Source organism: Anarhichas minor, unplaced genomic scaffold (assembly GCF_050575085.1).
Source record: "Anarhichas minor isolate MPS153535 unplaced genomic scaffold, ASM5057508v1 ptg000136l, whole genome shotgun sequence".
Taxonomy (NCBI): domain Eukaryota; kingdom Metazoa; phylum Chordata; class Actinopteri; order Perciformes; family Anarhichadidae; genus Anarhichas; species Anarhichas minor.
In genome coordinates this window covers 11,717,159-11,729,468 of record NW_027466582.1, presented here as the reverse complement: position 1 = coordinate 11,729,468, position 12,310 = coordinate 11,717,159, and the positions used below count along the sequence as shown (strand labels likewise).

The 12,310-nt window shown below is 40.3% G+C and overlaps 1 protein-coding gene across 1 annotated transcript in view; it reads right to left on the bottom strand.

The window, feature by feature from the left end:
- Positions 1 to 214: 214 nt before the first annotated feature.
- Positions 215 to 12,310, bottom strand: part of lama2 (laminin, alpha 2) — a 128,737-nt gene continuing 116,641 nt past the window's right edge. The window contains exons 64-75 of the mRNA XM_076084056.1: positions 11,073 to 11,250; positions 9,164 to 9,250; positions 5,985 to 6,097; positions 4,390 to 4,483; positions 3,986 to 4,081; positions 3,402 to 3,482; positions 3,090 to 3,167; positions 2,709 to 2,787; positions 1,945 to 2,076; positions 1,630 to 1,760; positions 1,237 to 1,456; positions 215 to 1,064 (exon numbers count right to left, since the gene is read on the bottom strand). Of these exons, the coding sequence (XP_075940171.1) occupies positions 904 to 1,064; positions 1,237 to 1,456; positions 1,630 to 1,760; positions 1,945 to 2,076; positions 2,709 to 2,787; positions 3,090 to 3,167; positions 3,402 to 3,482; positions 3,986 to 4,081; positions 4,390 to 4,483; positions 5,985 to 6,097; positions 9,164 to 9,250; positions 11,073 to 11,250 (1,450 nt within the window). The 3' untranslated portion in view covers positions 215 to 903. The remainder of the gene's footprint in view (positions 1,065 to 1,236; positions 1,457 to 1,629; positions 1,761 to 1,944; positions 2,077 to 2,708; positions 2,788 to 3,089; positions 3,168 to 3,401; positions 3,483 to 3,985; positions 4,082 to 4,389; positions 4,484 to 5,984; positions 6,098 to 9,163; positions 9,251 to 11,072; positions 11,251 to 12,310) is intronic.

Genomic DNA, 12,310 nt, shown 5'->3' with positions numbered 1-12,310 from the left:
TGCAGCTCTTGTGTAGATGTAGAACCATTGGATGTCTTTTTGTGAATGTGTGATTTTTAGATTTCCAGCTGAATTGAGGCCGAAAACAAGTTCAACTTCATCTATGGTTCTGACATTGATTTAGATTTTCTCAACAAAATCTCAGGGAACAAGGTTTATGAAGGACAAATGTAGAAAACACACAAAATCTATAAAATGTTTCATTTTCTTCCAAAGAAGTTTATGTAACGGGGGTAAACTTATATAACTGAAAGATTCAAGATACCCTCTTCAAGAGGAACTCTACTGAAAAACAAATCTGATTTAATGCTCTCATGCTCACACACATCACAACATGTCATTAGCTTGAACACTGTTAGCACCTGTAACAACAGCACAGGTCTTAAAACTAATATCTTCCTTTGCATAGTGGACAAAAACACATTTTAAAACAGTTTGAGTTCTCAATTTGTAACCAGGATATATGTATTGACCAGAGTCTTACACTGTGCATGAAGTCAGGGTCTCATACTGCCAATGCGAGGGTGAACTTTTGAGAAAATGTTTTGTCGAGTGTTTTCTTCTCGTCTTTGAAAACTGCACTCGGGTAACTTTGCATGTTGTGTGTTATTAGTTTGGCTACAGCCTCGATCAGATAGTCCGGCACTAATTCTGTGGTACAAGCCACACTTACAGGAGAGGTTTATTCAAAGACACACACCTCTGTACTTAATAAAGAGCCAATCTGGCCTCGAAACTCTCGCTTAATTAATTGAAGAAAACAGATTTTGAAAGGAAGCATTAAGACGTTTCGAGTCCCTGTGATGCAGCTGTTACCTACTTTTGGGACCTCACACCTGCACAAAATAAGGTGTGTGTGTGTGTGTTTTACTCATTGATACAAACATTGTGCCCAGTGCAGGTTCAGGCAGCTACTGCAGGACAGGAGAGAGGCTGGACTCCTTTAATCTCTAGAGCCTTGTTGAACTGCACTTCCATGGTCTTAGAAGCTTTGGTGATCTTCAGGTTCCTCAAACAACCTTTGAAGGAAGTCCTGGTGGAGAGAGCTGCCTGGCGTACTTCATCTGAGAGAAAAACATAAAACCATGACATTTCACCGCATAATGTGTGCTGATATACAACATGTGTATTTAAAGTTGCTCTTTTATTCTAGAGGCTACTTTCCTGCATAGAAATAGATCTTATTTGATGATGTGTTAACAAGTGTAAATTCATTATTTTAAGGATGTATCGTACCCGGATATCCTCCAACGTAGATGGGGTCGTTTGTGTCACATGTGTTGGAGCGTGCGTTCGGACTCTCTGCTTGGCTCCGATTCTCGTCGACCACCAGCTCCACCCTGTGGCGAAGCTTCTTGGCAGTGACAGAATGCCACTGGCCGTCGCAGAAGCCCTCCCCCGTAGGCGCGTGCTCCGCTGTAAACCGTCCAGCTCCGTTGTCAACGTGGAAGAGCAGCTAGAGGAACAGGAAGCAAAAGAAAGAAACGTATATTCACTTTTTTTTCTATAGCTATTTGTATGTATATGTTTCTAAGTACTTGTATTGTGCTGTGATGTTTCTTAAGCACACATATTCAACCTACATACTGTGATATTTCTCAAAATATTGAACTAGTCCTATTATCATACCTTGCCATCGACGATCTCTAGTCCCAGTCCATCGTTTGCTTGGTTACTGATGCCTAGGAGCACTCCGCTGGTTCTGCTGGTCCTGAACTCTAATGCTATCGACACATCCAGACCTACTCTGTAAGAAGAGACTGGAGAGATGGAGAGAGAGATTACTAATCACCTTTATAACAAGAAGAGGAAAATGCAACAGTGCTTCCGTCCTGAGTAAGACTGGACTGGATTTTGACTGGGGTTAAGTTTTTTATAGGTGTTTGTAACATAGCTGCTGGGGTGCTACAGTACAGTAGCTAACCCCATGGTGTCTCATCTCACCTGCTTTCAGGTAGCCAGTCCCTTCAAAATAGGTGCCAGTCTCAGTGGCAACAAAGCATCTTCCTATCATGTGACTGGAGGTGGGCGCGGCCATGTTCAATTTAAAGTCCTCAACAACCGCCTCAGAGCGGCCTAGGATACGAGAGAGGGGAAGCATTGATCAATTAGAGGCAAAACAGCTTTGAAACAAATATTTAAGATAAACAACAAACAGATGTGTAACACGCAGTGGTGGAAGAAGTACTCAGATCTTCTACTTAAGTCAAAGTAGCAATACAACAGTGTAAAAGCCCTGCATGCCTAATGTCACTTAAATTAAAGTACAAATGTGTCAGCATCACATTAAAGTACAAAGTACTCATCATGCAGAATGGCCATTTTCAGGATAATAAATAGTAGTAGATTATAATTATTGATGCATTCATGTGTTTATCGCTTCACTGTTGAAGCTGGTAAAGGTAGAGCTCATTTTAATTACTGTAGAAGTTTATGAAGCTCCTCCCAGGATCAATAAACTCTTATTTCATCCAATAATAAGACATAACTCATTTGTTACATATTATATTCATTATTAATATGCAAAGTAACTACGAACTAAAATAAACAAATGAATGTAGTGGAGTGTAAGTAGAAGTACTTCAACATAGTACTTAAGTACAATACTTAGTATTGTAAATGCACTCAATTACGCTCAATTACGTTCCACCACCAGTAACATATTACACGCTGTAATGTATGTGCAATCGTAAATACAAATGCCTTACCTGTAGCTGCAGGCTTGGTGCTTACCGCACCTCCAACCATCTTAAAGTGACGGATACATCCATTGATACTGTAGAGAATCTAGGGACAGAGAAAGAGAGAATCTTTGGTTCATGCTTACAAATGATTCAAAGATGCCCATCAATCAACAATCCTCTGCTGGCAGTATTCAGGTGCGACTGCAAGTCATGATATCCACTTTTAGAGGAATGGGCCACAATTATAATCTGTTCTTATATGATTGTTACATTTGAACCAAGTGAAGACAGTGAATTTAGTCAAAACTAGTTGAAATAATAAATATAAACTAAACAGAAATATGGAGTCCTGGGCTTACGAGCAAACTTAAAACAAGTGTGTGTGTGTGTGTGTGTGTCTTTTACCGGTCCTATTCTCTTGCTGGTGTAGGTTTGTGGTAATCCACCAACATACAGTATTCCAACCACGTCTAACAGGTCAGCCTGGTAACAGAAGATAAGTTATTAATGCAATAATAAACAATCCTTTAACAAACTTGATCAACAAATGCATGGCTGTAATATCTGTGCTTTATTACGTGGTCATTTTTCTTTATATTTTCTTAAAGTATTTTCTTTTGACTAGACTGCCATGAACCTACTTGTAGGCGCAGTTATGTAAAGTATTTCACATGTGAGAAAAGGTGAAAATCTTTAGAATTAAAATATATATTGTACCTTCTTTGGACTGATCATCTGTTTACTGTATCGCCCATCAACCATAAGTAGACCTCTCTGCTTGTTCCGACTCACACGGATCTGAGAGGGAAAACATATTAAAAGGAGGGTTAGAAAGACAATTAGATGGACAAACATTAAACAGGAAATATTTAAACCAATAGATAAGTGCAGTCCTTTCACAGTACCAACAGAGACTATATGTTGCCTTGGATGTAAAGAATTTCACCAACATGTGCCATCGCAGGAAATTGAGATTTAGAGTTCATTAATGACTAACTTAGCTGTTAATTGTCCTAGAAAGTTGAGGCTTTCTTTGATAAATGAGGACCTACTTGTCAAAGCAAAGAAGCTTTGACAAAAACAAATGGTGAAAATCTATATGCAACAGTCTCTTTAAATCTAAAATATATTCTCCCATCTGACACAGAAACATGAAAGGGACAAAATATGGTGGGTCAGTAGAGTACTATTGACCTGGAACTCTTTTTCAAAACCCAGTATATAACCAGGATAGTATCTAAATTACTTATTATTCTATAGCAAGTCTATATTTAGCAAGCATGAATGAAAGACCGCCCTACCTTGTGCCAGTTGCCATCATTAATGGAGAAGGGGACGCAGCCAGATATGTTTCCGTGACCAAGATCGTAACCCAGACAAACTTGTCCGTCCTTGATCTACAGGAGGAGAGAGACAGAGGGTCATGATGGAGGGATGACAAGCTGACATGGTTAATGTGACCCTCTATGGCCTTTGTTCCTGAATACGGGGGACCTTGGTGAAACAGACGAACACATTTAGCCTCTGTACAGTCTCACAGTGCGCAGACAGAACGATGTGGGGAATAAAGAAGTGGGCTGAAGCTTATGCCAAAGACTGCTTTTTAAGACAAAGAAGCAACTTTCTGCAGTCTTAAACCAACTTGAACTCAATTTGTGCAGAAGAGTAAACTTGTAGAATGACGGTTGAAGCAGTGGATGGATACCTGTATGGTAACAAAGTCTGCATGGTTGATTCTTGCCATGTAGAGAACGAGCCCAGACTCCTCCTTCGTCCTCAGCTCAAACTCCAATATTAGCCTGAGACACACAAACATTCATGAATCTTTGATTATACATATAATATGTATATATAATAAAACATTTAAATAAATATAAATAAGCACAGTAAATCATCTAAAAACAGGTACATTGTGTCTTTGTGATGCTCTGCATTTTTATCAGAATACTGAAAAGGGACAGAATACTGGATTCTCACAGCACCTCAAAGCAATTTCCTGCAAAGGCTGTTTTCCTACAATGGATGCGTTTCATTTTTAAATATTTTGGCTGTTGGTTTAAATGCCCCAAAAAGTATTCTCACTTAAAAAAAATAACAACTCAACGTATTCATTTCTAAACCAAATGTAAAATATTGAAATCAAATGATTATGAGAAGTCAAATGGCGGTTAAGTCTGATCCCCAAAACAGCCAAAGTCCTTTAACAAGATACTATTCATTATTCCGCTCATCCATTAACAAAACTATTAGATTAATATAGTACCTAAAATGTACACAAAACATTGCCTTGTCTAAAGAACTGATGGGTGTGTATATCTGTATGGCATTTATTTCCTCGTCCTTCCATCATGTTGTTGTTTTTGTTGTTTGTGACACAGAAAGGTTGATTTAAGGGTCGGTCGAGTCAAGAACATGTTAAGTAATTCAACACACTGTTGTTTATAGAGGATGTTTCCCTGGGTTTTGACCTGCTGTACACCTGTGTTGGTATCTTATCCCGTCCAAACTATCACTCACTCACTTCTGTTTTCCTTCATTTATTTACTCCATAGTGTGGGATCTAAGCATAAACCTGACAAAGTACATTTATTGTACAAAATACTTTTAATGTAAGTATTTACATTGCAGGCTACTTTATAATTTAACTCCAACAAATTAATTTCACGACTACTTACTTTGTGGTTTAAGATTTTACATACAGAACTAGCATTGGCTTAATAAAATACAAAGCATTGTTACAATAAAATATAAAGTAGTTAACATGAGCTACACCTCGTAATAGTAATGTTATAATATATAATAGTAAACAATCTAGCAATTTTTCAGAGCATTTTTAATTTTAATACTTTCAAGTACATTTTGCTTATAATACTTGCATGCTTCTACTTAAAGGTGTGTGTGTGTGTATATATATATATATATATATATATATATATATATAGCCTCCACACAGCTCTTATCATGGTGGCTGAGCCGGCGTCTCGCAGCTGACAGCGCTAGCTGAAGATGTACGATCATTTTGCCCTCTTTACTATCAATAATGCCAAAAGTGTCACAATGATGGATTATTGGACCGTTTTGTGATGCTTACAATTAGTAGTTTGGTTTCAGTCTGTGCAGTGTCATCATATCTGTTTGCATCTCTTCTCACATGTGACCTCTTTCTAGCCAATCATGCTTTTAATGCACCGGTAAGCCTGGTTCTTTAGTTGATTAGCTTTGCTTAACTGTTTTCATGCAGGCATGAACAGGCTTCCACATAATCAAATACTAAAATGATTATTCACTGTGAATACATACCTCTCTCTGACTTTTGTGTCATCAAAAGCAAATCCCATGTGACTGTTCCTGGTCAGACCAAATTGATAGGCCTTCTCCAGCGCTGTCGGGGCCACAGCTGATGCACATGAATCCTGGAGATTGGACATAACATGTCAGTTACACTGACAGGGTTACACCACGCTGCTCCCATGTTGCCTCTTGTCAATAGGAACCTTAACACCTGAGCACGTGTAAGTCAATCACACTAATAGGGTTTCTACGTCTGATCTGCAGGGACCTGAAGGGCTGATTGGTCACAATGGAGCATCAAAAACAGTTCTTTATACATAACAAGAAATAAAAAAAAATAAAAAAGTTAGGCCTTGAATGTGCAATAAAAATATCGTATATCTTTTTTATTGTGCAAATACGATACGGAATATTTAAGATGGTCTCAGCAAGTTGCAGCATACGACCTATTCAAATCGGTTTGATTGCAATAATCTCTCATTACTGTTTCTTTTTATCTTCATCGCTTCAAACCAGTTGCTGCCAAGGTGGATTTGGCTGATTCCGTCTTTAAATCAATGGACCCTCCCACAGCTTGATTATCATACATCCTGCACATATTTCATTATCATCTGAACCAGACATCATACACACTATAGTCTGATTTCCATTTGATTTGTGCTTCACGTTGGCAGCGGGGTAAACAAAGTATTAGATGAGTGTTACTGCTCCCCTTGTCATTTTACAGGACGCACGCAGTTCAGTCAGTGACCAGAAGATGTCAGTGTAATAGTACAAGTGAAGGCTTTGTCATTTCTTACTACTCTACTACTCTCCTTGTCGGAGGAGACTCCCTTTCCTTCCATCTGCGACTAGTTTCTTTTCTTCTACACACTTTTACTTCTCCAATCCCCTTTCATGTCACTTTATCACATTTCTCTCTTCTAGTCTTTGCTTCCCTGTCCACCTCACCCCTCCATTATGAACTACTATCTGCTTTATCCTCCCAACAAGTCCTCTTCCTCTAGCTACCTTTATCTCCTCTATAGTGTTCTCACTCCTTCCACCTCCCATCTTTCCCACCTTCCCATTCTTCACTCTCCTCCTGCTGCCTCCCTCTACTTTTATATCCTCCTACTTCCCGTTTCTTTTACCTTTCCTGTTTTTTTTCTCCTGCTGTATCCTCCTCCTCCTCTCCTGATCTTGTAGACACCTTGTGTCCTCTTCACCCTCTTCTCACCTCTTTACAACGTGTACTTAATTATCTTCCTACCTTCCTCTTCTGACTTTTTTCACCTTGCCAAATCTCATCTCCTCCCATCTCATCAGCCCCTTCACCCTTTTTTTTTTAATCATCTTTCCTCTTCATTTCCTGCCCTACCACCTCCTCTTATCTGTTTTGCTCTCTCTTTTCAAATCTTACTGTACTAACTCCTACCTTTGCATCTTTCTTCACCTTTCTATTTCTTCCTCTATCACCCACTCCTGCCTCCAATGGAAGGCATTCCCAGACCTTCACCTTTTTATGTCCACCTATCCTCCATTTTCTCAACTTTCCTCACTTGCTCTTTCCTCCCCTCCTTTCCTCCAATTCTTCCTAGCTCTTTTCTGAGCTTTCTCCTTTCGTCTCTTGGATACATCTCCTATTAATTAACAAAGAGGCTTTGCCATACCTCCAGTGTCAGTGTTAGACAAAGTTAGAGAGAGGGAGAGCATCCCAGACATACACAAGTGTCTCTCTGTGTGTATGTGTGTCTTAATCTCCTCTCCACTCTTGTTCTCTTTCAAGTGAAGACATTCCCCACACGGTGACCTTGCTTTGTTACAGCTGACACTCACCTCTTATCACGCTCTGTCCTCATATCCGCCCCACCTCCTCAACCTCCCTCTTTTTTTCCCCCTCTTTCACTTTTCTCCCTATCTAACAAAAGGGAGATGTCACTTGCTCAGAAGCTCGTTTCTTGCCTCTCCTTTCATTCTTCTCTGGCTTCCTCTCTTCCGTCTTTCCATTAAGCCAACAAAAGGCGGCGGCCGCTCTGTTCAGAAAGTCTCTCTCTCTCTCTCTCTCTCCATTTCCTCTACTTCCTCCATGGCCGCACCTTTTCTCTCCTCTCCGTCTTCTATCCTCCTCTTCCTCCCTCCCTCATCCCCTCTGCATCGTTCCATTAAGCTAACAATAGGGAGACTGTCTTCCATTCAGAGAGGCTAGTCTTTGGTTGGAGGTCACACCAATAGAAGTCATTAGTCTGGATTTTGTATAAGTGTGTGTGTGTCGTTGCCCTCACTCTTGAGAGATCAAAAGTCCTTGCTCTGCTTATTGTAGTTTTTAGAGAAGCTACTCGTTAGGATTCTGGTAGTAATTATCTTTAGCTACACATTTTTCACTGCTTAACTCACGACCAATTTCAAGACGGTACAGTGTTAAACACACGTCACTAGTCACTATATTGCTAGTGTTTCAAACATAGGTCTTACATTGAAACTAGAAAAGCTTGGGGCTATTAATGCTGCAGATGTAACAGCTTTACAATTGCACCGAGATCCTAAAGAGGCACACGTTTACCCAAACTCAGATAAAGGACACAGTATATCACTATGTAAACAAATCCCCTGAAAAGAAATGCAATTGCTGAAATGAGAGAAAGCAACTGGGTGGCCTGTTACAACACCTATCCTTTGATAAGTGTATCAAACCAGGAAGGCTCTCTCTTCTGTCAATAATTAATGTCAAGGGCTCTTGGGCAAAGCACTTAACCCCCCAGCTGCTCAAGCCAAGCAGGTCAGGGGCCATCAGAAGAAGACTGCGGTCAACAAAGCAGCTCCATACAAAGGTGGAGGTAGATAAAATCTTTCGGGGGAAAATAGGTTGAAATGGAAAATAACTAGGTGAGAAATACACTTAAAATGGATGAAAGGAATAACGTATCTCCCATAACTGGGATATCTAATTTAAAATGATACAAATGAAAAGTTGCTGTAATCCGGTTTGCCACCATCAGACTTGAATGTCCTTAGATTTTTATATTCTAGATTGATAATGAAAAGACATGAAGCTAAATAGGAGAGCAGTCAGAAAGCCCTGAGGTTACAGTGATGGACGGTTCATACTCAAGTGTGTGTGTGTTAAAGGATAAGTCTTATGATATTCTATATTTTTCTTGCAAGAAGACCAAAAACTGTCAGGTGTGTGCAAGTGAGTGTATGTATACCAAGTCGGCGCTGGGCTCCTGTTTAGCAGTGGGCGGGGCTGCAGCAGCAGTGGGTGTGGCAGCAGGTGCGGCAGGGGGCGTGGCCTCCTGCAGGGTCAGCAGTGAGGGAGTGGAAAGGAAGGGGGATTAGTTGCAGCCACAGAGCCAGAATGGCGATGTTTATGACGAGCACACAGTCCGCTAATCAGGCAACAGGCAAGCAATGACGTCATAAACATTAAAGGTCAAAGGAGTTAATGAAGCAATGGAGAAACCTTTTGACTCCAACACCTTTTTTTTTTTTTACCTTGAATTGAAGCATAATTACCATCTGACCATCTTAGATTTTGATGACTAAGCAAAGGACATTTAAGAGCTGTGATTCTGAAGGCTAATCAGAGGCAGTTAGAGCAGAACAGCAAGTTTAAAAAGAAAAAGACAAAATGTAATCTTATTGTTCGGAGGTTCACTGAAGTGTGTAAGGTGCCTGTTCTAGAGCCTCTTCATCCTCTAAATGTGTGCTCACCAATATCTCAAGAATCACAAATACAGAAAATGTTGTGACAGAAAAGTGGATGATAGAGAAGCCTCTTTATTCAAGCACATGCTGAGACTGTTTACTGTCAGCTGTGATTACTGCTTCAGACAGACAATACCCTTTTGCTGTTGATGAAAAATGCATGTAGCAACTTGTGAGCAGAGCGCTGTGCTTGTACATGGTGCTGCAGCACAACCATTTCAAAATATAAATACAAATGTACTAATTGTGTAAGATTGTGCCCAACACTTAAAAAACTCTAAATCACAAGAGATGTTGGTTCTCTACACTATACAGTGATGTTGTTGAAGTAAATGTCACGTCCTCTTAAGACGTCCTCTGAAGTCTGGTGAGACATTTATATATTGTAATTTGTTGTGGTTGTAATGAAAAGATGTTCCAAGAGTCAACAACATCAACAAAACACCCAACAAACAAAACATGAACCACAACGATAATTGCTCACTGAAATTTGGTGAACCACCTCTGTTAAAATGTAGAGCGATGGCTTTTTCACAGGCTTTAGTCTACTGTATATCATAAAGCAGATGATCTTACAGCCCATAAAGCAACAAACCTTAGAGTTATAGCAAAGCTGGCAGAGCTCTTTGGCTCTGTGCTTCAGGATCAATGCCCTTTTAGTGGTGTAGTTTAGCAGGTAACTGGGTAACTGATAAACTATCACCCCTGTAAGGCTTATAATATATTACATATATGAATTACTCTGTCCCAACGCTAAGGTTATGATGTACATGACTGCCTACCAGCCTCTTAGCATAGTAGCTAAATGTTAGCTGAGTGTTTTGGCTCCTGTGGGCTCATAAAGCATAAATGGCATGCACAGTTAGCGTAGCGTAGCGCCATGGCTCCGACAGGCTATGACAGGCTGCCAGAGGTGGAGTTTGTGGCTCAAGGCTAAAGGGACCATAAAGAAGAGTTAATGGGCTGTACAACTGCAATGTGATGAAGCGCTAAGCTAACAGGGCGAGGCCATGGCTGCATTTCATCAGAGAGAAATCGCTGTGTGTTTGTGTGTGTGAGTAAGTCAGAAAAAATATATATAGCGGAGTAGGACATGTGTGCTCTTCTGTAAATGTGTGTGCATATTGGTGTATGTGCTACTTTTTACTAAACCGTATCTCTATATATGTGTCGTATGTGCATGTCTGTGTACATGTGTATGTACACCTGCCAACAGCTTAAAATAGGCTGGCTAAACGAAAGTATTCACTATTATAGTAATGTAGATTAAAAAAACCCTGTGGTGTAATGTGAATATATCTTACTTTCTAACATTTGTTTTATAGATTTTTAATACCATAACACCTTCTGGTAAGTTAAGTTAAGTAGTGAAAGTGCGTGTGTGTTCCCATTTTATTTTGACCCACTTACAGCAGGAGGACCTGGAGCAACTGTGGTTGCGATCAGTGGAGGACTGAATGGCTTCGACGCTTCCTTTTCCTTCTCTGGCTCCTCCTCTTCTGGCAGGAGTGGTGGCGGAGGGGCGAGGTTGGGGCACTGGCCGATTTCGGCATTCTCAAAAGACACAGGCAGGGAGAAATCTGAGAGACTGAGAGATGGACGAGCGATTAGATTTCAACTTACACAATGTTTAGCCGACACCAACAGAAACATCACAGTGAGTTAACAGTGCAGGGACCTGTTGAAGTGTGTTCAGACTGAATGCTACAGTAAGTACATCTTCGCCTTCCTTGATGAGGATGAATTTGACTGGTGTGTGTGTGCAGTCTGTTTGAATTTGCATACAGCACAGGTGTTCAATACACGTCAGTGTTTCCGCTATAATTGTAGGGGAACCCCTACCAGGCCTTTTTTGAATGCCAAAAATAATGCCAAAATTTCCTCTGTATTCATTCTGCAGCGGCACACTTGCCTTGAACTGCCGCGGGGTATCGCTGTGAGTCCATTAACGATGCAAGTGTCTGTGGTTAGTACACATCTCTGTAATAACAGCAGGACAGTCAAGTGTCTGTTATCTAAACTGCTAAAGACAGTGGAACAAGTTTGTTTTTAGTTGAGCTAGACCAGAGAATATTTGCCTCAAAGAGATCGCTGATGTCGTTTTGCCCCCATTGTTCTCCGTGAAGTGATGTAATGTAGCCCCGGTGCTTTTCAAGTAGAGTGAGCACTGCCCCCGGACTCCATTTGAAAATTAGCCTTTTGAATGCTACATTGCTTATCAGAAACTGGTCATATGGTAACTTAATTAAGAGGCAATTTGGCCTTGAGTGCTCTGATTAATTTGGCATGCTGTTTACAACCCACCAGCCATAAATTTGTTCTAAAGAAAACAAAGGTTCATGTGGATTTCGAAAAGTGACTGATAAATATTTAAAGAACCTTTAAAGTGATACATTTTAGAACCCGGCCGACCCGCTGGGCCAAAGCAGTTACGCTAAGGGAAATACTACATGTACAAATGAATCTGTAACATTGAACCTTCAATGCAGACTTACTATCACAATGGCCACTAACAGAGTTGTCAGAATTTGACGGTGAAAGTTTATGCAATCTAGAGCAAGTGTTGCATCCGTTTCCATAAACTTTGTACTTAAACACAGTGCATCCAAAATTGTTTTTTTGTGTGTAGTCTGAACAAGATCAAGGGT